We start from the raw sequence: 22,946 nt of genomic DNA on the forward strand, positions 1-22,946 counted from the left end.
CACCCACCTTTCCCACAGGGACGTTTTTAACATCCTCCACAAACACCACTTCCCGAAGAGGCCACTGCTCCTCGTTCACCTTCTCCTCCTCTTTGGGAGCCGGGGTCGAGCGTCTTCGTTCTGTAAGGGCAGACGACACGTTAGGATATTTATACAACAGCAGACCTGGTTTAACAAACAAGTAAAATACTTGGTGTGCTTGATTTAGCTTGTCCGCTGTGCAAGATGGGCAGGGTTTGCACTTTCAGCACTAATCTATTGGGGTTCCATTGTACCAGGCAAGCTAAAAATAGTATTCAACCCTGGTCTCGTAAGCCGATATGGCAGATTCCATTATCAGACAACTAGAGACAAACAAGAAACTTTTTTAAAAATGTAAATAAATAAGAGACCTGCAATTGCCACACCATCCATTTCAAAGGCAAATGAGTCATGATAATACTGGAGCAAGACAGAGGTTAGTATAATAGCTAGTAATGTGACATACTGTAGGGCAGCGAGGCACTGCTAGCGATGGAGGAGGTGTCACTGCAGGTGGAGGCTGGGGAAGGAGGGGGGCCCATCTCAGTCTTTACCAACTCCGGCTTGCTCTCCGTTCTAAGGAGAGAATGGGTAGGACTGAGTTCATGAGTGTTGGAGACGAGGGCCATTGATTTACATTTGTAGTGGCTTAAAAAGGGAACAGCTAGACCCAATTCGCTCCCTACCCCTTCCCGTTGGGCCTAACCCTTTGATATTTGCAAATCTGCAAACATAGAAGGGTTAGGGCAAAAGAAAAGGGGCAGGGAGTGAATTGAGACCAGCTGCTCTCTGAAATGGAAGCAAACTCACTTGATCTCCTGTGTCTTGATGGTCTTGTCCATGTTCTTGAGGCTCTCTGGTGATCGCAGCTGGAACCTGCAGCTATCGTTCATGTTCCAGACAGACTCGAGGAGCAGTCCCACCTTGGGGATCCCAGCGTTAACAGAAAAGGCAACGGCACCGGCGTGGTAGAGGGGGTTATTCCTCAGGCACACCTGGAGAGAGGACACAAACACCTGTTCACATTCGTTCAAAAGCAGTGTACGAGTGTACGCAACAGACATCCAACCGGATTCACAGGTGCAGAGAACAAAAACATTTCAGGATGAAGAAAGGAACATTTATACACAGGGTTCTAATGGTCCCATAGTCTTGGTTTAATGTTATGTTACCTGCGTTCCCACGGTGATGTTGGGTATTGAGGAGATGCCGGCACTCGACTTTGGCTTCTTGTTCTTGGCTCTAGCCTTTTCAAGCATCTTTTTCCGTTGACTAAAAGGCACCACACCCCTGAGGAAACACAAACATTTCAAAACATAAACCACTACCAGCCAGCTTAACCTTCTTGTACGCATAGATCTCTCAAGGACCGAGTTCTACATTTGCACTGGACATCTGAGTAGAGCGAGGGCCTCTGGCCAGCCACTGTCTGAGTTCAACCGGTAATTGGTATTTTTCAAATACTTTAGCTGCACTTGATTGAGCTTGCTTGGCACAATCCCAGTCCAAATCTAGCCAATCTGGCACTTCAGGAAAGCTCAATCAAAATGCACATACTATTTCAGGAAAAACAAATACCATTTGAACCCAGGTGTGCCATTGTCCGAGAGGAGAGGATTAACTACTGTAACTCACCACCAGTACAGGCTGCTCTCCAACTGGGCGCAGGTGTAGAGGGCACAGCAGTGCAAAGACACAATGCGCTCCCCCTGCAGCTCAGGGTAGGCCTGGGCACTGTGTTCCAGCTTGGACGCCACGCTGCTCAAGGTGTCATCCATCCAGGTCGCCACCTTATTGGTCTCCGTGGCCACGGTGGCTCTGATGCTGTTAGCAGACAGCAGGGTGATCTTCTCATTGGTCAGGCCCAGGAAGGACACTCGGGGGTGGCGGATAGAAGGGTTCTGATTGGAAGAGTTGATTTAAAAATATATATAGAAATATACACACATACAGTTTAAGTCAGAAGTTTACATAAACCTTAGCCAAATCCCTTTAAACTCAGTTTCACAATTCTTGACATTAAATCCAAGTAAAAATTCCCTTAGGTCAGTTAAGATCACCACATTATTTTAAGAATGTGAAATGTCAGAATAATAGTAGAGAGAATGATATATTTCAGCTTTAATTTCTTTCATCACATTCCCAGTGGGTAAGAAGTTTACATACACTCAATTAGTATTTGGTAGCATTGCCTTTAAGTTGTTTAACTTGGGTCAAACATTTTGGGTAGCCTTCCACAATAAGTTGGGTGAATTTTGGCCCATTCCTCCTGACAAAGCTGGTGTAACCGAGTCAGGTTTGTAGGCCTACTTGCTCGCAAACGCTTTTTCAGTTCAGTCCACAAATTTCTCTAGGACTGGGCTCTGTGGATGGCCACTCCAATACCTTGACTTTGTTATCCTTAAGCCATTTTGCCACAACTTTGGAAGTATGCTTGGTGTCATTGTCCATTTGAAAGACCCATTTGCGACCAAGTTTTAACTTCCTGACTGATGTCTTGAGATGTTGCTTCAATATATCCACATAATTTCCCCTCCTAATAATGCCATCTATTTTGTAACGTGTACCAGTCCCTCTTGCAGCAAAGCAACCCCACAACATGATACTGCCACTCCCTTGCTTCATGGTTGGGATGGTGTCCTTTGGCTTGCAACCCTGCCCCTTTTTCCTCCAAACATAACAATGGTCGTTATGCACAAACAGTTAGATTTTTGTAGTCTGCCGTAGTCTGGCTATTTTATGGCGGTTTTGGAGCAGTGGATTCTTCCTTGCTGAGCGGCCTTTCAGGTTTGTCGATATAGGACACGTTTTACTGTAGATAAGACATTTTTGTACCCGTTTTCTCCAGCATCTTCACAAGGTCCTTTGATGTTGTTCTGGGATTGATTTGCACTTTTCGCACCAAAGTACGTTCATCTCTAGGAGACAGAACGCGTCTCCTTCCTGAGCGATATGACGGCTGCGTGGTCCCATGGTGTTTATACTTCTGTACTATTGTTTGTACAGATGAACATGGTACCTTCAGGTGTTTGGAAATTGCTCTCAAGGGTGAACCAGACTTGTGGAGATCTACAATTTTTCTACAAGAGGTCTTGGCTGATTTCTTTTGATTTTCCCATGATGTCAATCAAAGAGGCACTGAGTTTGAAGGTAGGCCTTGAAATACATCCACAGGTATAACTCCAATTTACTCAAATGATGTCAATTAGCCTATAAGAAGCTACTAAAGCCATGACATCATTTTCTGGAATTTTCCAAGCTGTTTAAAGGCAGTCAACTTAGTGTATGTAAACTTCTGACCCACTGGAATTGCGTTACAGTGTCTGTAAACAATTGTTGGAAAAATGACTTGTGTCATGCACAAAGTAGAGGTCTTAACCGACTTGCAAAAACTATATAGTTTGTTAACAAGAAATTTGTGGAGTGGTTGAAAAACTTGTGTTATTGACTTCAACCTAAGTGTATGTAAACTTCCGACTTCAACTGTATATATATATATATATATACATATACACACACACACACACACATTTTAGAGGTCGACCGATTAATCAGAATGGCCGATTAATTAGGGCCGATTTCAGGTTCATAACTATCTGTATTTTTGGATACCGATTGTGGCCGATTAAAAAAAAAAAAAACTTTAATTAAACTAGGCAAGTCAGTTATGAACACATTCTTATTTTCAATGATGGCCTAGGAATGGTGGGTTAACTGCCTTGTTCGGGGGCAGAATGACATTATTACCTTGTCAGCTCGAGGATCTTGCAACCTTCCGGTTACAAGTCCAACGCACTAACCACCTGCCTTACATTACACTCCACGAGGAGCCTTTATGGCAGGCTGACTACCTGTTACGCGACTGCAGCAAGAGGCCAAGGTAAGTTGCTAGCTAGCATTAAACTTATAAAAATCAATCAATCTTAACATAATCACTAGTTAACTACACATGGTTGATGATATTACTTGTTTATCTAGCGTGTCCTGCGTTGCGTAATCGATGCACTGCCTGTTAATTTCTCATCGAATCACAGCCTACTTTGCCAAACGGGTGATGATTTAGCAAGCGCATTCGCAAAAAAAAGCACTGTCGTTGCACCAATGTGTACCTAACCATAAACATCAATGGCTTTAACTTCTCTAGGATAGGCAGCATTTGGAATTTTGGATGAAAAGCATGCCCAATTTAAACTGCCTGCTACTCATCCCCAGAAGATAAGATATGCATATTATTAGTAGATTTGGGTAGAAAACACTGAAGTTTCTAAAACTGTTTGAATCATGTCTGAGTATAACAGAACTTATGTAGCAGGCAAAACCCCGAGGACAAACCCTTCAGATTTTTTATTCTTTTCAGGTCACCCTCTTTTCAATGAGTTTTCATTGGGATTCCAGATTTTTAAGGGACTTGCTTGCAGTTCCTACCGCTTCCACTGGATGTCACGAGTCTTTAGAAATTGGTTGAGGTTATTCCTTTGTGTAATGAAGAAGTACGGCCATCTTGAACAAGTGTCACTTCATGTGTACTGTTAGATACATGTGTGATTTCATGAAATTTTGATTTATAGGAATTTATTTGAATTTGGCACTCTGCAATTTCTATGGCTTTTGGCCAAGTGGGACGCTACCGTCCCACATATCCCAGAGAGGTTAAGATCAATACACAAGTGTATATATTTTTAAACCTGCATATTTGGTTAATATTGCCTGCTTACAGGCCTCCCGGGTGGCGCAGTGGTTAAGGGCTGCAGCGCCAGCTCTGCCACCAGAGACCCTGGGTTTGCACCCAGGCTCTGTCGTAACACGGTCACGACCGGGAGGTTCGTGGGGCGACGCACAATTGGCCTAGCGTCGTCCGGGTTTGGGAGGGCTTGTCTCATTGCGCACCAGCGATTGCCTGGTAACATGAATTTCTATTAACTAGGGAAATTGTGTCACTTATCTGGCAAGCAGCAGTTTGAGCTGCCTGGCTCGTTGCTAACTGTTTGAAGACCATTTCTTCCTAACAAAGACTAATTAATTTGCCAGAATTTTACATAATTATGACATTACATTGAAGGTTGTACAATGTAACAGCAATATTTAGACTTAGGGATGCCACCAGTTAGATACAATACAGAACGGTTCCGTATTTCACTGAAAGAATAAACGTTTTGTTTTCGAAATGACAGTTTCCAGATTTTACCATATTAATGACCTAAGGCTCGTATTTCTGTGTGTTATGTTATAATTAAGTATATGATTTGATAGAGCAGTCTGACTGAGCGGTGGTAGGCAGCAGCAGGCTCATAAGCATTCATTCAAACAGCACTTTTGTGCGTTTGCCAGCAGCTCTTTGCTGTGCTTCAAGCATTGAGCTGTTTATGACTTCAAGCCTATCAACTCCCGAGATTAGGTTGGTGTAACCGATGTGAAATAGCTAGCTAGTTAGCGGGGTGCGCGCTAATAGCATTTCAATCGGAGACGTCACTCGCTCTGAGACCTTGAAGTAGTTGTTCCCCTTGCTCTGCAAGGGCCGCGGCTTTTTGGGGCGATGGGTAACGATGCTTCGAGAGTGGCTGTAACGATGCTTCGAGGGTGGCTGTTGTCGATGTGTCCCTGGTTCGAGCCCAGGTAGGGGTGAGGAGAGGGACGGAAGCTATACTGTTACACTAGAAATACTAAAGTGCCTATAAGAAAATCCAATAGTGAAAGGTATATCAAATTCAAATGGTATAGAAAGAAATAGTCCTATAAATCCTATAATAACTACAACCTAAAACTTCTTATCCGGGAATATTGAAGACTCATGTTAAAAGGAACCACCAGCTTTCATATGTTCTCATGTTCTGAGCAAGAAACTGAAATGTTATCTTTCTTACATGGCACATATGGCACTTTTACTTTCTTCACCAACACTGTTATTTGCATTATTTAAACCAAATTGAACATGTTTAATTATTTATTTGAGGCTAAATTGATTTTATTGATGTATTATATTAAGTCAAAATAAGTTAATTCAGTATTGTTGTAATTGTCATTATTACAAATAAATCAAATCGGTGTCTGCTTTTTTTGGTCCTCCCAAAAACCAGGATCGGCGTTAAAATCATAATCGGTCAACCTCATTCATTCATTTTATATATATATATATATAAAAATATAAAAAAATATATATATATAAAAATATATATATACACACACACACAGACACATACATATACACACACATTAAGGTGGGTTTGCAAATAAAACGTGTGTTTGAATTTCAACACTTATTTGCTAAGTAGTCCTCAGGAGGAGAGTTAGTGTTCTTAGTGTACAGCACTGGTCTCTGATAAATCATTTGAATTTTATTTGATAAAGGCTGCTGCTGAATCCTTCACATTTTTCATGCAATCAGTCCTGTTGGCTTGTTGTACAGTACTGCTGTTTACCTGTGTGTTTCTGTATGGTTCTGGTTCACTCCACTTCCACTGGTAGAGTTCCCCCTTAGAGCTCACTGCCACCAGCTCAGAGAACAAGGACCCAATGCTCACAAACTTTACACCATCCTGGACCAAAACACCAACAGAAACATGAATTAGAAATATTTGCTAACCTGATCTGTGCACATTAACCCAAAACGATATTGAGCATATAGACCTAGCGAAAACTATTAAAACATATCGATAGAAATAAACCAAGTGGGAAATCCATTAACGTGATAATGAATGCTGTCATGTTCCCTGAACAAGCTTTATTGACATCACATCTGAATGAACACCAAAAAGAGTGGACCTTCCCATTAATCAAATTATTCTATCAACCAATCAATCAATGTCCCTATTCTCCCACCTTGTCAGGCCACCACTGCAGCTCCTCGCCCAGAGAGACAGGGCTCTGGACGGGGATGTTCTTCTTGTCCAGGCTGGGCTCCCCCTCGCGGCTGGTGGAGCCCCTCTCTGTGTCAAATGAGGCCCCATCCAGCCACCTTCGCTCCCGCAACCTCAACACAGACTCACGCTCACGCAACAGCTCTGAGTCACGCTCTAAGGGAAGAAGGAGAACTGGTATGGCAATGGGGTCACACCAGTGGGATAAAAGTAAGCCACTCTCTGGGGAAGACCCGTCAACAAATTAAAGAGATTTATTTTTAGAATTATGCAAATAAGAGGGTTTTGGCAGTAAAAGGTGAAAGTTAGTTAATAGCGGTGTAGTCTGCACACTCACATGTTAAAATGTGAGGTAGGAAGACAGGTCAGGATAGATTAGAGATAGACATGCATTACAAGGGAGAGGGTTTATCCTACAGCATACGGCTGCAGTTGAAAGTGGTGCCTGTAATGACAGGGTCTAGCGGGCCTTTCTCAGAGGGCTCACTGAAGAACAGGTATTATGGCCATGCAGCACACATTCACAACACCACACACATTCACAACACCACATCCACATGGGCTTTGCCGACAGATTGAAAAGGAAAGACTAGCATTGACTTTAACGATATACCTCAACTATCAGAGAACTAAAGCCATATACTATATATGGTGAAAAGTAATCTTACTTCCATTCAGGTAACTTGTTACTACAACTATTATTATATAGGAAGAGTAATGTGATTTCAATCTCAACCTCCTGACTACAGAAGAGGATGATGGTCCCTAGGCAGCAGCTCTGAGTTGCCGTGTGGTCAGTTACCTCGCGAGGAACCCAGGCGGGACAGGGAGGAGCGTCTGAAGGAGGGGTAGCCAAAGTAGCTGATGTCCTCAGAGAACATGGCGTCAGCATCGATGATGACACTGGGGTGGGCTGAGTGGATGTCAGCGTCCAGCAAGGACATCAGGTCCTCTGTAAGGTCCAACACAAAAGAGAGGCATATTTATGACATGACTATTACTGTCCATTCAGGCAAGGGTCCAACCCATAGATCAATAGAGACTTTTGCATTTAGAATTTTTGGGACAACTCCATTGGTTCCACAAATGTAGCAAATACCATCTACATAAAGATTACGCATAACCCCCTTAACCAGACCAAACTGTTTAAGAGCCCTCTGCTCATTCATACAAAGCTGCAATTCTGAGTCTCTTGCAATAGAGATTTTCTTAATGAGACAAAGCTATAGAATACACATCAAGGTGAAATAAAGTGGTACCTCCAGGGAGGTAGGACTCGCTGGCTGTGTCATCGCCATCGTCACCGTCCTCATCGTCTCTGCTCAGTAGGTTGTTGACGGCCAGGTTGACATCCAGGTTGGTCCTCTGGAGCTCCCGGATGATCACACTCCTAGACTTCCCCTGAAGGACCACCTGAGCCTGGGGAAGAGGGGAGGCAACATGAAGATCACCACCCAGAAATCAACCATGTTGTGGCGGTGGTGACTGAACACCAGAGAGAAGAAAAGGCCATGTGTTGAGGACCTTGTTATAATTAACGAGGGGCTCTGGTCATGCAATAAAATCGGTCAAATCTGATTTGTTAAGTGTTTCTTTAAAATGGTATATTCAGTGATAAGAAACTCATACGGTGGGGTCACTACCAGAATTTAAATCAATGTAGTTGAGGACAGACACTGGGTCTAACCTGGGAGATGAGTTCCTCTGGGATGACCGAGGCAGGGATGACAGGCTGGGGCTGGCTGCCCAGGAGACCAGAGCCCCGGTCCCTCCCTGTGCGGATCACCCTGGTCTGACGTCTCGAGTCCCTGGCAGCTGTAGACGACCTCCCAGAGGAGCCTCCACCACCACCTCCACTGACAGCTCCTCCTACACCGCCTCCCCCCGCACCTCCTACACTGCTGCTGCTGCCACCGCCGCCACCACCACCACCACCTGATCCACCGTTCACCCCGGAGCTCCAGCGACTCCTGTTATAGCACAAGACGAAGGTCAGGCACAGCAGTCAGCCACACAGCAGAAACTCTCTCAAATCAACACACGGCTGCCTGCCTGCGCACTGGATTAGCAATTAACCGTGGGACAGCTGGCTTTCACAGAGAGTGCAGAGGTCCTAGGGTATTTATGCATACAGCAATTTGGAAGCGATAGGTTGGTAGCAAATGTCTTTTGTCATTTTAGAGAGATGAATTTGACCACATTTAATCTCATAATTAAGGGGCCAGTAAAGTAAGAAAAAATAAGGTGGAAAAAACAATGGAGGATGGTAGATTGCCTTCACCTACTGTCATTCAAAATCAGCCCACAGCACATTTCTATCAAAGCTCAAAAGGCATTTTGTGTTTATGCCTTTAACCTCAGAGCTGCTGCTGCCTTGGTTTGAAGGTCCCAATTTCCAGGACAACTCTGTGGTACATGGTCTGATTCTGACTGCACCATCTCATTTTACATGGACAATACCAGAATCCTGGATAGTAATAATGCCTTCAGCTGTCCTCCTGCAGCCGTCTTTGTCTAGGCCTAAGTGGCACTAATGCACATGAAGCTGTATAACGACTTCACCCGAGAGTGTCTAGGGGAGGTTTTTCCTGAGGGCCCTTACTGCCAGAACTTACCCAAGGGTGTTGCCTGCCAGTCTGCCCAGTGTGTCAGAGCCAGACAGGAACCAGGGAGGATCACTAGTCCTGCCTGGCCTGGAGCTCCTTCCTGTCCCTGAACCACTGCCACTCAACTTTGAACTGGAAACAAAAGACGGGAAGACGGGAGATCAGATCAGTTACTACAAACCTAGTAGTCCCACATGGGGCCAAAGATTAAGAAGACAACCTGGAAGTGGAAATCCCAGGTTGTGGCCCATGTCTAGGGCTTTTACATTTTTATGTTTAAGGTTAAAAACAACAGGGGAATAGAGGCTAGCAGGGCAACACCCTCAGGAATCAGAATTGGCTGCAACTCGTTCCCCCTTCAAGACTTCATTTTTAAAGTTTCTTGTTTTTTTTAGGGCTGCGATTGCTAACTCCTACAATAAGATAATGATATGATCGGAATGTATTGTGTTAAATGTGATGTCTATTGTACATAGATGTTTGAATTTGCCGCAGTCTACTTTAATTAAGTAAATTGCATTACATACTTGCCAGCAAATCATGAACAACACCTGAGACTGACCATAATAGCATTGTCCTGTCTGAGATTCAAACCCATGACTCTTTTGTACACAGTATCTCAATATATTGTGAATTGCTTCCCAATGAAAGAATGCAGATAGATTTTACTATTAGGCATTTTAGCAACACACAAAATATAGAAGTGTTTTATTTAGCAACTGAGTATAGTAAACCTAACAATTAATTGTGTAGACTTCTGCAGAAATAAAATATAACCTGTAAAAATGTAAATTTGTTTACCATTTATTACACAAGTATGACACTGTAAAAACTTGAAATACATAGTGCAGTGTGACTGGATAGTATTCCGAGTGGAAGCTTTGTTCAGTCAGCTGTCAAAGTTACTGATTGAAAATGTGCAGTGCTTTTTCCACAGTAAGGCTTTCCAGTAACCCAAAATGCAGCTGACTGCAAAGCTATTACCATCTGAAACCATCTCATTTTCTTTTGAAAAGTTCAGCTTATTTCACCGTGCCAGGCAACAAAGCATGTGCTCTGCAGAAAATCTTAAAGTAAACCAGTCACATTCACCAGTCTTTCTCAGACTGAATCACTTGCATGCTTTGCAACTAGAGGGCCTAGTTCACGGTCTGACGCTGTTCTACTGGTAAGACATATGGTATCAATGAAACTCACAAATGCAAGCTGGCCACCAACACAAACCCTAGCAACAGCTAAAAAGGCATTATTGCTCATACAAAATAAAACAAAGAAAAGCAAAGAGCAGATTCATAAATGCAATTGGCTTTCAGAAAGCGGCCTAGATTTCCTAAATGCTAAGATACCATTGCGAGCATTGTTTTGCCTAGTTTTCTGGTGTACATTTAATTGCAGAAAGGGAATAAAAATACAAATGACTTATCTATAAAACATACATTTCCCATGATGCAAAACACCTTAACACAGTCAACACTTTCTGGTCTTTCATTTGTCATAGTGTGTTAAGTGACCAAGTAATAACATCATGAAACAGTTCTACTAGTAGGCCTAAGTACTTAGTAAGACCTCAGTGGAACTCAACTCGCAGGGCTCACCATTGCAAGGCTTCAGCATACAGGAGTCAAGGCAGACAAAATATCTTGCCGTGTTTTGTAAATGCAGATCTAAAACAGTTCTTATTGTCAATTCTGCTCGGCTTCAGTTCGCTCAAAATCAAGAATGTAAAAGGACTCATTTTGTGCTTCAGTTGCACTTCTCCACTCGGATGAAATATCTTTGCTCTCTCATTGGATCGCCAGACAGCGATATGACTGATGTGATCGGTACTTTCCTCCGGTGTAGTATTTACAGTAACAAGTTACAAAGCAAGATTAACATCAAGCAAAACATTAGGAAATGTAGCTGGCTACATTCTTTCTATGACAAACATTACAAATATGATGGCCACCCATCGTTTTTGCTTGCTTTTTCATTGAAAACTAATTCACTAGCCAAATAGCTTTGCACTTCTGTGGTCATATGATGAAAAAATTATACAGAATGTGTTGCAATAATGTATTTTGTGTGAAGGAAAACTACGTAGTTGCACACCCCTTATCACTCTACCGAAGCAAAAAAAAACACTAGACTTTTAATATAAAAACACAGGTGAAATGGTTTAAAACGCAGATTTTGTTATGGTATTATATGTTTTGAAAATGCCGATTTCTGAAAGCTAATGCAACCCCTGGTGTTGAAAGTTCTCTTAAACTCCATTAGGATGAAACTATTTCCCTAGTGTAAACAGTCTCACCCATCGTTGCCATCTGGTTTGGTCAGCTCCAGACGATCAGGCTGGACAGCAAAGCTGATCCGACACACACGTCCATCCTGGAAAGAAAGACATTATTCCATATTATCAAAACAGAAAAGGTTATGGCATGTCACACAAAAGACTGCACTAAAAAAAAAGGTTTTTTTTATTAATTCATGGCGCTCCTATTCATTTAAAAAAAAAAAATAAGCGGAAACTACTTTTTTCCTCCAAAAGTAGTGCATTGTATAGGAAATAGGGTGCCATTTGAAGTCACAATCTCTGTCAAAAATGTAGAGGCAGTACAGCTCAAATGTTATTGATTGTAATATACATAAATCCTTCGACGTTACCTCAAGCAGAAAGCCAGCATGGTTTGGTCCAACTACACACTGTTTTAAGGTGGCCTGCTCCAGCAGGTTGAGGTGTGGATGACTGCATTGGAGACAGACAATGTAGTGAATGTTTACATATAGAAAAGCTATAAGATCGCTATATATCTGTGGAGTGTGGCCCCTGCTGAAAGACATAGCTGAATAATACATTTGCTGATAATTCCAGTTAAAATTTTAAAAATATTAATGTCTTACCTGTTAAAGTTGTATTTGTTGAGTTTCTCCGACACTTCACGAAGTCTGTTAAGTATAAAAATTCAATAAAAAACATTGACAGTGAGATCGTTCATTTCCGTTGACGGTGTGAATTTGTGCAATTAATGGTCTGGAAATCCATGGCCAATAAGGACATTTCTACTAGTCTGTACTCTGTGTAGACTATAAGGAGCATGGCATCTGCTTACATGACGTTAGTAAGAAGTCCAATGAGAATCTCAAATACATGAATGCTGATGACAACAGTATCAAAATTACTCACCAGCTGCATAAAAAAAAACACATTAAATAACAGTAAAGCTAAACAGTTAGAGCATGGTGTGTAAAACCATCTGCACTGCATTGGCACTGTTGCCTTCACTCACGCAGAGGATACTAGTGGGCAGGTCATTCCCCCAGTCAAAGAAACAGGGCATGTGCGGAGCTACATCCAACAGAGGAGACATCGGTACTATTGTGACCATTCTTTTTAGTACAAGTTGAGCAGTTAGTATTTAGTACAACTCCAAGTCCATAACTGTCACCATCCTAGACCAGCAAAATCTTTGATTGTAGCAATGTTTAAAAAACATGTCACGTAAAACATGACAGGCTGACAGCTTTACTTCTTGTTTCAGCTCTAGCATCTATTCTCTCAATGAGTGAACTAGGCGCATGCCTTACTTGTTTTGCCTGCTATGAAATGACGGGTCAAATAGGGTCAACAATTTTTTTAAACAGAGCTTCAACTGCTATTGGCTACACTACTAAAAGCATTGATTCTAATGGCTTAAGTACAACAATGGTTGGTGACAGGAAACAGGTGAAGTGAACAAACATTTAATTAATCCATATACTCAAGGGCGCAAGTCAATACACAAAGGCTGTTATCGTACAAAAAGTCTGCCACAGAAAGTGGACAAATCTTTTCAAAGATGCAATATTACCTGTTGCAAAGGGAGGAAAGGATATCAGACAGTTGCATGCAAGCTGTAAGGGGTGAAAATGTAAGTAATAGGCCTACGCCAAATGACATTTCCTGTCAAGCAAGCCCAATGGACAAGCCAATGGATGGCAATGACTTAAAAAGCATGGCCCGGCCGGTTGTCCAGCGACAGTAACCAGTCCCTCTGCAGAAGATAAACAACGAGCCAGCAACACTGTCTTGATATGAGGCACACCATCCAGAGCCATTAATAACCAACATCAACAGGACAGAAGGGCTCTTTTAGTCTGCAATAAATGTGTTTGTGTATACTAAACCTAACTTCCCCTCCTAACCTCTACAAAAATAATAAATAGTTATAGCCATGTGAGTCAGAGAAGAATGTGTCCTCAGCCGGGTCATGAAAAGACATCCTAAACAGTCGAGGCACGAGCAGTCCATAAGACTGGCATATTGTGAGTCACAACCTAATCTTGTAAGCAAATATCTTATTTATTTGGGATAAAAGTTTGCCTCTTGACAACTAAGGTAAGAAACACCTCTTTGGTAAGACAAACAACTGCAGTTGAGCATTAGGAGGATATATTAGCACATGATGACCATATAGCAAATGTGAATGCATGCCATTGCCTGTGCTAGCAGCTTGTAAAAGATATGGCTTACTTGGGGATTGATTGTCATTACACATTAGCCAATTCTATCGCAAGATGAGTGAACATGATTGTATTACGAACCAGTCAAGTCCACTGAACCATCTTGGTCAATGAGGCCCAAGCAGGTGGTCAACAGTACAGACCCTGGACTCTCGACAAGTACAAAATCCTTGCTTCAAATGTCATATCCTGGATTTTCATTCAAGGTCATTCAAGATGTGCTTTTCCAACGTCCCAATCTCTGTCTTAAAGTAGAATGGCCCATTAATCAGTTCAATATCAATTGATGATATAAATTGGTTTACTATAAATCACCTGCAGAGCAAAATGCAGGTCACAATACACAGTCAACTGTTCATAGCTAGTCCTTGCCTCTTAAACTAACGTCTGCAAAAATGTGTTGTAACTTAAAGGCCAACTCCACCACTTTTTTTTAATTTGTCCAGCATATATGTGAAAACGGCACATTTCTAAGTTTTGTACTTATAAAATAATAAAGTTAAAAAGTTCTAGCTACCCGATGACATCTTCAACAGTGATTCATTGTGACATGGGGACCAATAAAATACCCCCATGGCCTAGAAACTCGTTGCAGGTTTTGAAAATCATTATTTTTTACTTTTAATCTTACCTGCAATGGTCACAGAGACGCATTTTTAGGACCGTTATACTTTTAAACCACAGATCATAGAAAAGCGCTGTTTTCTCATACCGTAGATTAAGAATATGAGGTTGAAACGAGCTTATGTTTATTCACGAGGAACAATGTTAGTTGGACGACTAACGTTAGTTAGCTAACTATCGTCGTTGGTTGGCTAGATTACTAAATCGAAGCAAATAAGCAATCCAATGTTAGCTTACAATTGGTTGGCTGGATAACCGTATCTAACTAGCAAGCAAACATATTAGCACAAGTGTGGCTAGCTTAGCTAACGTTATCTAGCAATGACTAGCTAATACATTAGCTAGCTTATTAGCCACTTAACTAACTAGCTACATCTTCAATGGTTCCATTGAGCTAGCCAGCTGGATAGTCGACAATAAGATATCCAAAGGGTAGTTGACATGACATACAATGTCAAATGCAAAAAAACAAAAACAATGACGGATCATTACAATGCATTAATCACTGACGTTACTTATTTTTTTCCCCATCCCCCAACCCGCATTGTCCGTCTCAACTTTGACCATCGGCCAATCATTCCAGGCAGAGTCAGAGAACGAACGAAACAGCTCCGTTAACTGCTGCTAGCTATGGCTAACTAGCTTGTTAGCTTAACGTCGTTAGCTATACGTTGAAGAGGCTTGTTCAAGATGCCGGGCCTTGCTTCAAGTACGGTAATGTGGTCGAAAATTGTTTGATTGAAATACACATGACAATATGAATATTGCTTCGAAACAAATAGATAATCGTCGGGTACCACACCATACACATATATATTGATTTAAACCCTTATTTTCCACGCCCGCAACAAATACCTGTCATTGAGCTGGTCCTCAGTCCCGGGCAACGGGTGAACCACGAAGTGTATGGATGTCATGGATCCAATCCAAATTAACACACAAATGTGTCAAGTGTGTAGGAAATGTTATTTTCTCGATATCTGTATATGTAAGGATTCATGTAAATATTTTATGACAAAAAAATCCCGAGCTTAGAACTACAGCCTCCTCACCCACATGCCGCCATCTTAACTCTACCAAGCTTTTTCGTTCTGTATGTTGATTAACCTTAGCACACACGAAAACTGGACGCTGGTTGGACCTGAACAGAAACAGGGAATATGTTAAACGGAACGGGATTGGTTTAAAGAAGAAAGGCAATGAAGAGAAAGGAAATGAACATTTCTTGGCGTCAAGCTCTTGCTATTTTAACATTTTTATTGGATTGTGATAAGTCTATTGGATAGAAAGCAATAGTTTCATGATCTATGTTTTGTTACAGACATGGTCTCAATAACATTTTTATATACATTGGTTGCCAATTTTGCCAACAGTCTATCAAGTAAGACAAAAAGAGTTCCCCCAGGGACACTGTCTGGAGCCTCTCCCTATTATAGGTCTCTAAATCTACCCTAAATAAAAATGAACAATAAAATAACAGCAAGGGTTCACTCAGAGTTTGAGTGTGTGTTATTTGGGTATTTTATTAGGATCCCCATTAGCTGTTGCGAAAGCAGGAACTACTCTTCCTGGGGGTCCAAACAAAACATGAAACGTAACACAGAATGACATAATACAAAACATCAATAGACAAGAATGTGTTCATATATGATGTCTAGGATTAGTAGACTACAGTTTAAAGGAAATTGCTACTGTTTTTTTTTAATTGGTCCTGATCAAATCAAATCAAATTTATTTATATAGCCCTTCGTACATCAGCTGATATCTCAAAGTGCTGTACAGAAACCCAGCCTAAAACCCCAAACAGCAAGCAATGCAGGTGTAGAAGCACGGTGGTTAGGAAAAACTCCCTAGAAAGGCCAAAACCTAGGAATAAACCTAGAGAGGAACCAGGCTATGTGGGGTGGCCAGTCCTCTTCTGGCTGTGCCGGGTAGAGATTATAACAGAACATGGCCAAGATGTTCAAATGTTCATACATGACCAGCATGGTCGAATAATAATAAGGCAGAACAGTTGAAACTGGTGCAGCAGCACGGCCAGGTGGACTGGGGACAGCAAGGAGTCATCATGTCAGGTAGTCCTGGGGCTTGGTCCTCGGGCTCAGGTCCTCCGAGAGAGAGAAAGAAAGAGAATTAGAGAGAGCATATGTGGGGTGGCCAGTCCTCTTCCGGCTGTGCCGGGTGGAGATTATAACAGAACATGGCCAAGATGTTCAAATGTTCATAAATGACCAGCATGGTCGAATAATAATAAGGCAGAACAGTTGAAACTGGAGCAGCAGCAGATATAACAAACTGACCCCAGCCCCCCGACACATAAACTACTGCAGCATAAATACTGGAGGCTGAGACAGGAGGGGTCAGGAGACACTGTGGCCCCACCGAGGACACCCCCGGACAGGGCCAAACAGGAAGGATATAACCCCACCACTTTTCCAAAGCACAGCCCCCACACCACAAGAGGGATATCTTCAACCACCAACTTACCATCCTGAGACAAAGCTGAGTATAGCCCGCAAAGATCTCCGCCATGGCACAACCCAACGGGGGCGCCAACCCAGACAGGATGACCACATCAGTGAATCAACCCACTCAGGTGACGCACCCCTTCCAGGGACAGCATGAGAGAGCCCCAGTAAGCCAGTGACTCAAGAGATAGGATAATTATGGCAGTCTCCTCTCCTAGAATCAAATCAAAGTTTATTTGTCACGTGCGCTGAATACAACAGGTGTAGGTAGCCAATGTCTGGGAGCACTGGCTGGTCGGCCCAATTGAGGTAGTATGTACATGAATGTATAGTTAAAGTATCTATGCATATATGATAAACAGAGAGTAGTAGCAGCGTAAAAAATAGGGGTTGGGGGCACACAATGCAAATAGTCCGGGTAGCCATTTGATTACCTGTTCAGGAGTCTTATGGCTTGGGGGTGAAAATTGTTGAGAAGCCTTTTTGTCCTAGACTTGGCACTCCGTTACCACTTGTCATGCGGTAGTAGAGAGAACAGTCTATGACTGGGGTGGCTGGGGTCTTTGACAATTTTTAGGGTCTTCCTCTGACGCCGCCTGGTGTAGAGGTCCTCAATGGCAGGCATCTTAGCCCCAGTGATGTACTGGGCCGCACGCACTACCCTCTGTAGTGCCTTGCGGTCAGAGGCCGAGCAATTGCCTTACCATGCAGTGATGCAACCAGTCAGGATGCTCTCGATCTTGCAGCTGTAGAACCTTTTGAGGATCTCAGGACCCATGCCAAATCTTTTTAGTTTCCTGGGGGAGAATAGGCTTTGTCATGCCCTCTTCACGACTGGTGTGTTTGGACCATTCTAATTTGTTGCTGATGTGGACACCAAGGAACTTGAAGCTCTCAACCTGCTCCACTACAGCCCCATCGATGAGAATGGGGTCGTGCTTGGTCCTCCTTTTCCTGTAGTCCACAATCATCTCCTTAGTCTTGGTTACGTTGAGGGATAAATTGTTATTCTGGCACCACCCGGCCAGGTCTCTGACCTCCTCCAGAAGAAGGAAGATTATACACAATGCCTCCAGGTACAAGATAAGGATACACAAAGGAACGCTGCCAACAAATCCAAGGATGTTTGAGGTAATCCATAATAAATTGGGAGCTCTGTGGGGATTTAGCAAACAATGATAACAGGTGATTCCTCTGACAATGACAAAACTGGGTCAATAGAGCAAACAAAATCTTGTCTTACATTCAGACATTTCCTTTCCACTCTGTCATTACTTTTCTGAAAAATTAACATTCTCCGTTATGCAATCTGGTATGTGGATACTATAACATGGAGATTGAGGATCACTGTCCAATATGAATTTTGTGGAGGTGTATATTAACCAATGACTGTATCCCATTCCATGTATAATCCCCATGCTCCCTCTGCTGGTTGACATCCCCACAGCTCAAGAGAGGAATTACATACTGGGCACAGACTTCAATTAAACGCCTAGTTTTGAATTACATTTGGTTGAGTTGTCAACTAAGATGAATTCAACGTGAAATCAAGCAACATTTCACCCTATCATAGGATTTAAGTTAAAAGTTGTGTGAATAAAATACGAAATTCTCTTATATTGATGACTTTTTGCAAATCCAATCAGTTTTCTACATTGATTCAGTCATCACATAATTTTTGGGGGTTGAAATGATGTGGAAACAATGTTGATTCAACCAGTTTTTGCCCAGTGGGTATAGTGGCGTAATGAAAAATGTCCACAGATATAGCACCTGTCTATAGACCTTCAGTAACCACTGTCAAATTCATACGTGTCCAATTTTCTTTCAAAAGTGTTTTCTATTTTAATGCATTTATTTATTTATTACTTCCTCCATTTAAACACATTGAAAACATTTGCTGTTGATAATGCTATTCTAGACATTTTGTCAGGAAGCTATGAGAAAACGCTGTAGTTTTAAAGCTAATTTCCTGCATGTCTACACATTTTTCTATGGGTCAGAGAGAAAAATGTGCTATTGCTCACAATTTACCATGAGGTTGAGAGAGAATTTTGAAGTTCTAAATTCTACACATTTTGCTATCATAAGTTATCTGGGTGGCCCCCCGACCTACAGGGGGCCCACAACCCATTATTTTTTATTTTTTTTGGTGGGGGTTGGGGGCCCCCTGGGGGTCGGAGCCCTGCATTCCTGTTCAGTAATCCGGCCCTATTAATATTTAAATATCTATACATGAAAATGTAATATTTTAAAGAGCCAGAATAACCAAAGGGACACTGGATATGGTAAGTTAAAAATACAATACAGATTATAAATGCAATTCCTCTTCCTGAAATAATTGGAAATTAGGGAAATTGACAATAGAAAAGCAGAGTAACCTTAAGCCAGCCTCGCTACAGTAAAAGTCAGTCCTGTGTTGCTTGATTCATGTTTCCCTGGATATGAGTGCTGTGTTGGCCTAATTATGGCAGAATCCCAAAAAGAAGCATGGCAGCAGGAACCAATGGTATAATTATTTTAGCCTGTTTTTACATTTCCACACAGCAATAAAACATGATGACCGTCTTTCGCTACGCCTCCAGTGTTGTTATATGTTAAAGTACATATTTTTGAAGAAAAATAATTAAAACATTTTGATAGACCTGCTGTAGTTTTTTTAGATAACTCTATTATGTAGCAGAAGCATTGATTGCATATACATACTCATCTAGAAACAGCTTTGACAGCTTCAGAACTATAGACAGACCTATGGTCTTTAAGTTAGATTTTTATACCAGCAGATGGCAGGCTTTGTCCTTCACCTTTTATTTTATTTATTTTTTCACATTTTGACAAGTGTGCTGTTGGCTGCTGATTGAGTATCCCAGAGACAGGGCCCAAATCATACCCTTTTGATTAGTACGCTTTGTCAAATCACACGTATTTGCCTGTTTCTTAAAAAATAGTACCTTTTCAAGAAATATTGTCTTTTGTGATCACAGTTTCAGAAGAAGAATTTATTTATGAAGGCATTTAATACAAAAAATAAAGATTTCTATATTTCTCCAAAAAGAAAAGATACAGTATATGCTCTGTGTTAAAAATCAACACAAATGGAAAAGGATACATCTGTGTTCTCAGGGTATAAAATGATCTAAACTGTATACAACTGCTCGTTTCAAATCAAATCAAATGTATTTATATAGCCCTTCGTACATCAGCTGATATCTCAAAGTGCTGTACAGAAAACCAGCCTAAAACCCCAAACAGCAAGCAATGCAGATGTAGAAGCACGGTGGCTAGGAAAAACTCTCTAGAAAGGCCAAAACCTAGGAAGAAACCTAGAGACCTCGTTTGAATGACAAAGAGAGGCACATAGGTAATGCTACAGGTTTGTCTGTTCGTCATCACTTTCTTCTTCATCATCAGCATATACAGTAGAGGAAATTACTAATACTCTGAAATTTATGACCGTACAGCCCCTTAGAGTATAGGAGTGTAAAAGAAGGGAATAGAGAGCTCCACTTCTCTCTGCCTGCCCCTGAGGTGAATGAGTGGAGAGAAACTCCTTCATCTGACAGACTCTCTCATTCTCTCAGGATCAACATAAACTACAAAATTCCCAGAGAGTCAGCTGCTGTGATCTGCTTCACACTCACTTGCTTTCTTCAGTGAAGTTAGATTTGGTACAGCTGGTTGACAATTCTCCCAGCGGTATTGCGCAATGTTTCTACAAAAAAGAAAAACATGAGGACAAATTTGGTTCATGTGGCCATTGGTCTGGTACTAGGCATACACATAAAGTAAATGTGAGGTGAACATGTTTTAGTTTCTTATGTAGTGTTATAACCTCTATGGTCTATGGTTATAACAGGTTTATATAATTTGTAAGTCGCTCTGGATAAGAGCGTCTGCTAAATGACTTAAATGTAAATGTAAATAACAAATATACCGTTTTTTTAAACTTTCACTTCAGGTAATCTGCATTTTTGTATTCTGAATTGTCAGTGGCAAGCCACATTATATATGGGGGCTTAGTTTAAATTATTAAATACATTATTAAGATGTTGTTAAAATAGTTGGATGACAGAAAAAAGGCAAACACTGATTCTTCAGATGATGTACACTACCTTTCAAAAGTTTGCAGTCACTTAGAAATATCCTTGTTTTTTAAAGAAAAGCACATTTTTGTCCATTAAAATAACATCAAATTGATCAGAAATACAGTGTAGACATTGTTAATGTTGTAAATAACTATTGTAGCTGGAACGGCTGATTTCTTATGGAATATCTACATAGGCGTACAGAGGCCCATTATCAGCAACCATCACTCCTGTGTTCCAATGGTACGTGGTGTTAGCTAATCCAAGTTTATAATTTTAAAAGGCTAATTGATCATTAGAAAACCCTTTTGCAATTATGTTAGCACAGCTGAAGGGTTTTCTAATGATCAATTAGCCTTTTAAAATGGTCAACTTGGATTAGCTAACACAACGTGCCATTGGAACACAGGAGTGATGGTTGCTGATAATGGGCCTCTGTACGCCTGTGTAGATATTCCATAAAAAATATGCCATTTCCAGCTACAATAGTCATTTACAAAATTAACTATGTCTACTGTCACGCCCTGACCAAAGAAAGCTGTTTATTTTCTATGTTGGTTGGGGCGTGATTGTGACTAGGGTGGGTCATCTAGGTGAATTGTATTTCTATGGTGGCCTGATATGGTTCCCAATCAGAGGCAGCTGTTTGTCGTTGCCTCTGACTGGGGATCATATTTAGGTAGCCATTTCCTCCTTTGTGTTTGTGGGATCTTGACTATGTGTAGTTGCCTGTCAGCACTAGTTTGTATAGTGTTTTGGTTGTTAATTTTGTTGGTTTGTTCAATGCGCATTCATTAAAAGAGAATGTACGCATACCACGCTGCGCCTTGGTCTACTCATTACGACAACCGTGACAGTCTACACTGTATTTCGGATCAATTTTACGTTATTGTAATGGACAAAAAAACATGCTTTTCTTTCAAAAACCAGGACATTTTCTAAGTGACCCCAAACTTTTGAACGGTAGTGTATATAGCTTGCTAACTGTTGGACAAGACATTTTCCTAAAAATGTCACCTGCAGGATCATTACTAGGAGTTTAACTGAGATTGTATAACTGGTGGAACTGTCGTCAAAACATGTTGCTCTTCCAGAAATCCACTGTGTGCCTCTGTGTATTCCTATCCTGAGGTGGTTGAACTCCATGCCAGTACCACTCTGTTGCCACTAATCCTAAATGTAACCCTTTATCAGAGCCAAGTCAAAATCCTAAATGTAACCCTTTATCAGAGCCAAGTCAAACAAGAACATAGAAATATCACTGTTATTTTTAGATTACAGGTCAATGTGTTATCAAATGGCCTAAAATGGGGATCAATATGGACATACTGATTTAATTTTAATTTTACCTTTATTTTACTAGGCAAGTCAGTTAAGAACAAATTCTTATTTTCAATGACGGCCTAGGAACAGTGGGTTAACTGCCTGTTCAGGGGCAGAACGACAGATTTGTACCTTGTCAGCTCGGGGATTTTAACTTGCAACCTTTCGATTACTAGTCCAACGCTCTAACCACTAGGCTACCCTGATAATAAAATAAACAGCAGGAAACTTGCTGTGTCACTGCAATGGATGCACTGCATTATACAATGCAGTAATGTAGTGCACATCCTTCAACTTTCACCTCACATATTCACATTGGTTATACAATTTAGATCAGATTACAACCTAGCCACTTTAAAGCTTAATTTGATGGGGCAGTAAAGAAGTGGAGGAATACTGTAGTTAGAGCCATATTGTGTGGGTAGTGTTTGGAGTAAAACCCTGGTGTCCTTTACTTAAAGTAATCCACACCACACCTGGTTT

The 22,946-nt window shown here is 41.4% G+C and overlaps 1 protein-coding gene across 21 annotated transcripts in view; it reads right to left on the bottom strand.

Moving 5' to 3' along the window:
* LOC135522090 (E3 ubiquitin-protein ligase UBR5) overlaps positions 1-15,680 on the bottom strand; it is a 46,696-nt gene extending 31,016 nt beyond the window's left edge. For 18 of the 21 annotated variants that reach the window (XM_064948022.1, XM_064948041.1, XM_064948032.1 and 15 more), the window contains exons 1-15: positions 15,443-15,680; positions 12,365-12,409; positions 12,128-12,209; positions 11,775-11,851; positions 9,491-9,613; positions 8,563-8,845; positions 8,135-8,294; positions 7,678-7,827; positions 6,838-7,049; positions 6,438-6,554; positions 1,657-1,922; positions 1,194-1,311; positions 832-1,016; positions 488-597; positions 8-120 (exon numbers count right to left, since the gene is read on the bottom strand). In XM_064948022.1, the coding sequence (XP_064804094.1) occupies positions 8-120; positions 488-597; positions 832-1,016; positions 1,194-1,311; positions 1,657-1,922; positions 6,438-6,554; positions 6,838-7,049; positions 7,678-7,827; positions 8,135-8,294; positions 8,563-8,845; positions 9,491-9,613; positions 11,775-11,851; positions 12,128-12,209; positions 12,365-12,409; positions 15,443-15,504 (2,103 nt within the window). In that variant the 5' untranslated portion in view covers positions 15,505-15,680. The remainder of the gene's footprint in view (positions 1-7; positions 121-487; positions 598-831; positions 1,017-1,193; positions 1,312-1,656; positions 1,923-6,437; positions 6,555-6,837; positions 7,050-7,677; positions 7,828-8,134; positions 8,295-8,562; positions 8,846-9,490; positions 9,614-11,774; positions 11,852-12,127; positions 12,210-12,364; positions 12,410-15,442) is intronic. The other 3 variants (XM_064948027.1, XM_064948039.1, XM_064948035.1) reach the window with 3 other exon arrangements.
* Positions 15,681-22,946: the final 7,266 nt, after the last annotated feature.

The sequence above is a fragment of the Oncorhynchus masou genome, chromosome 30 (genome assembly GCF_036934945.1).
Source record: "Oncorhynchus masou masou isolate Uvic2021 chromosome 30, UVic_Omas_1.1, whole genome shotgun sequence".
Taxonomy (NCBI): domain Eukaryota; kingdom Metazoa; phylum Chordata; class Actinopteri; order Salmoniformes; family Salmonidae; genus Oncorhynchus; species Oncorhynchus masou.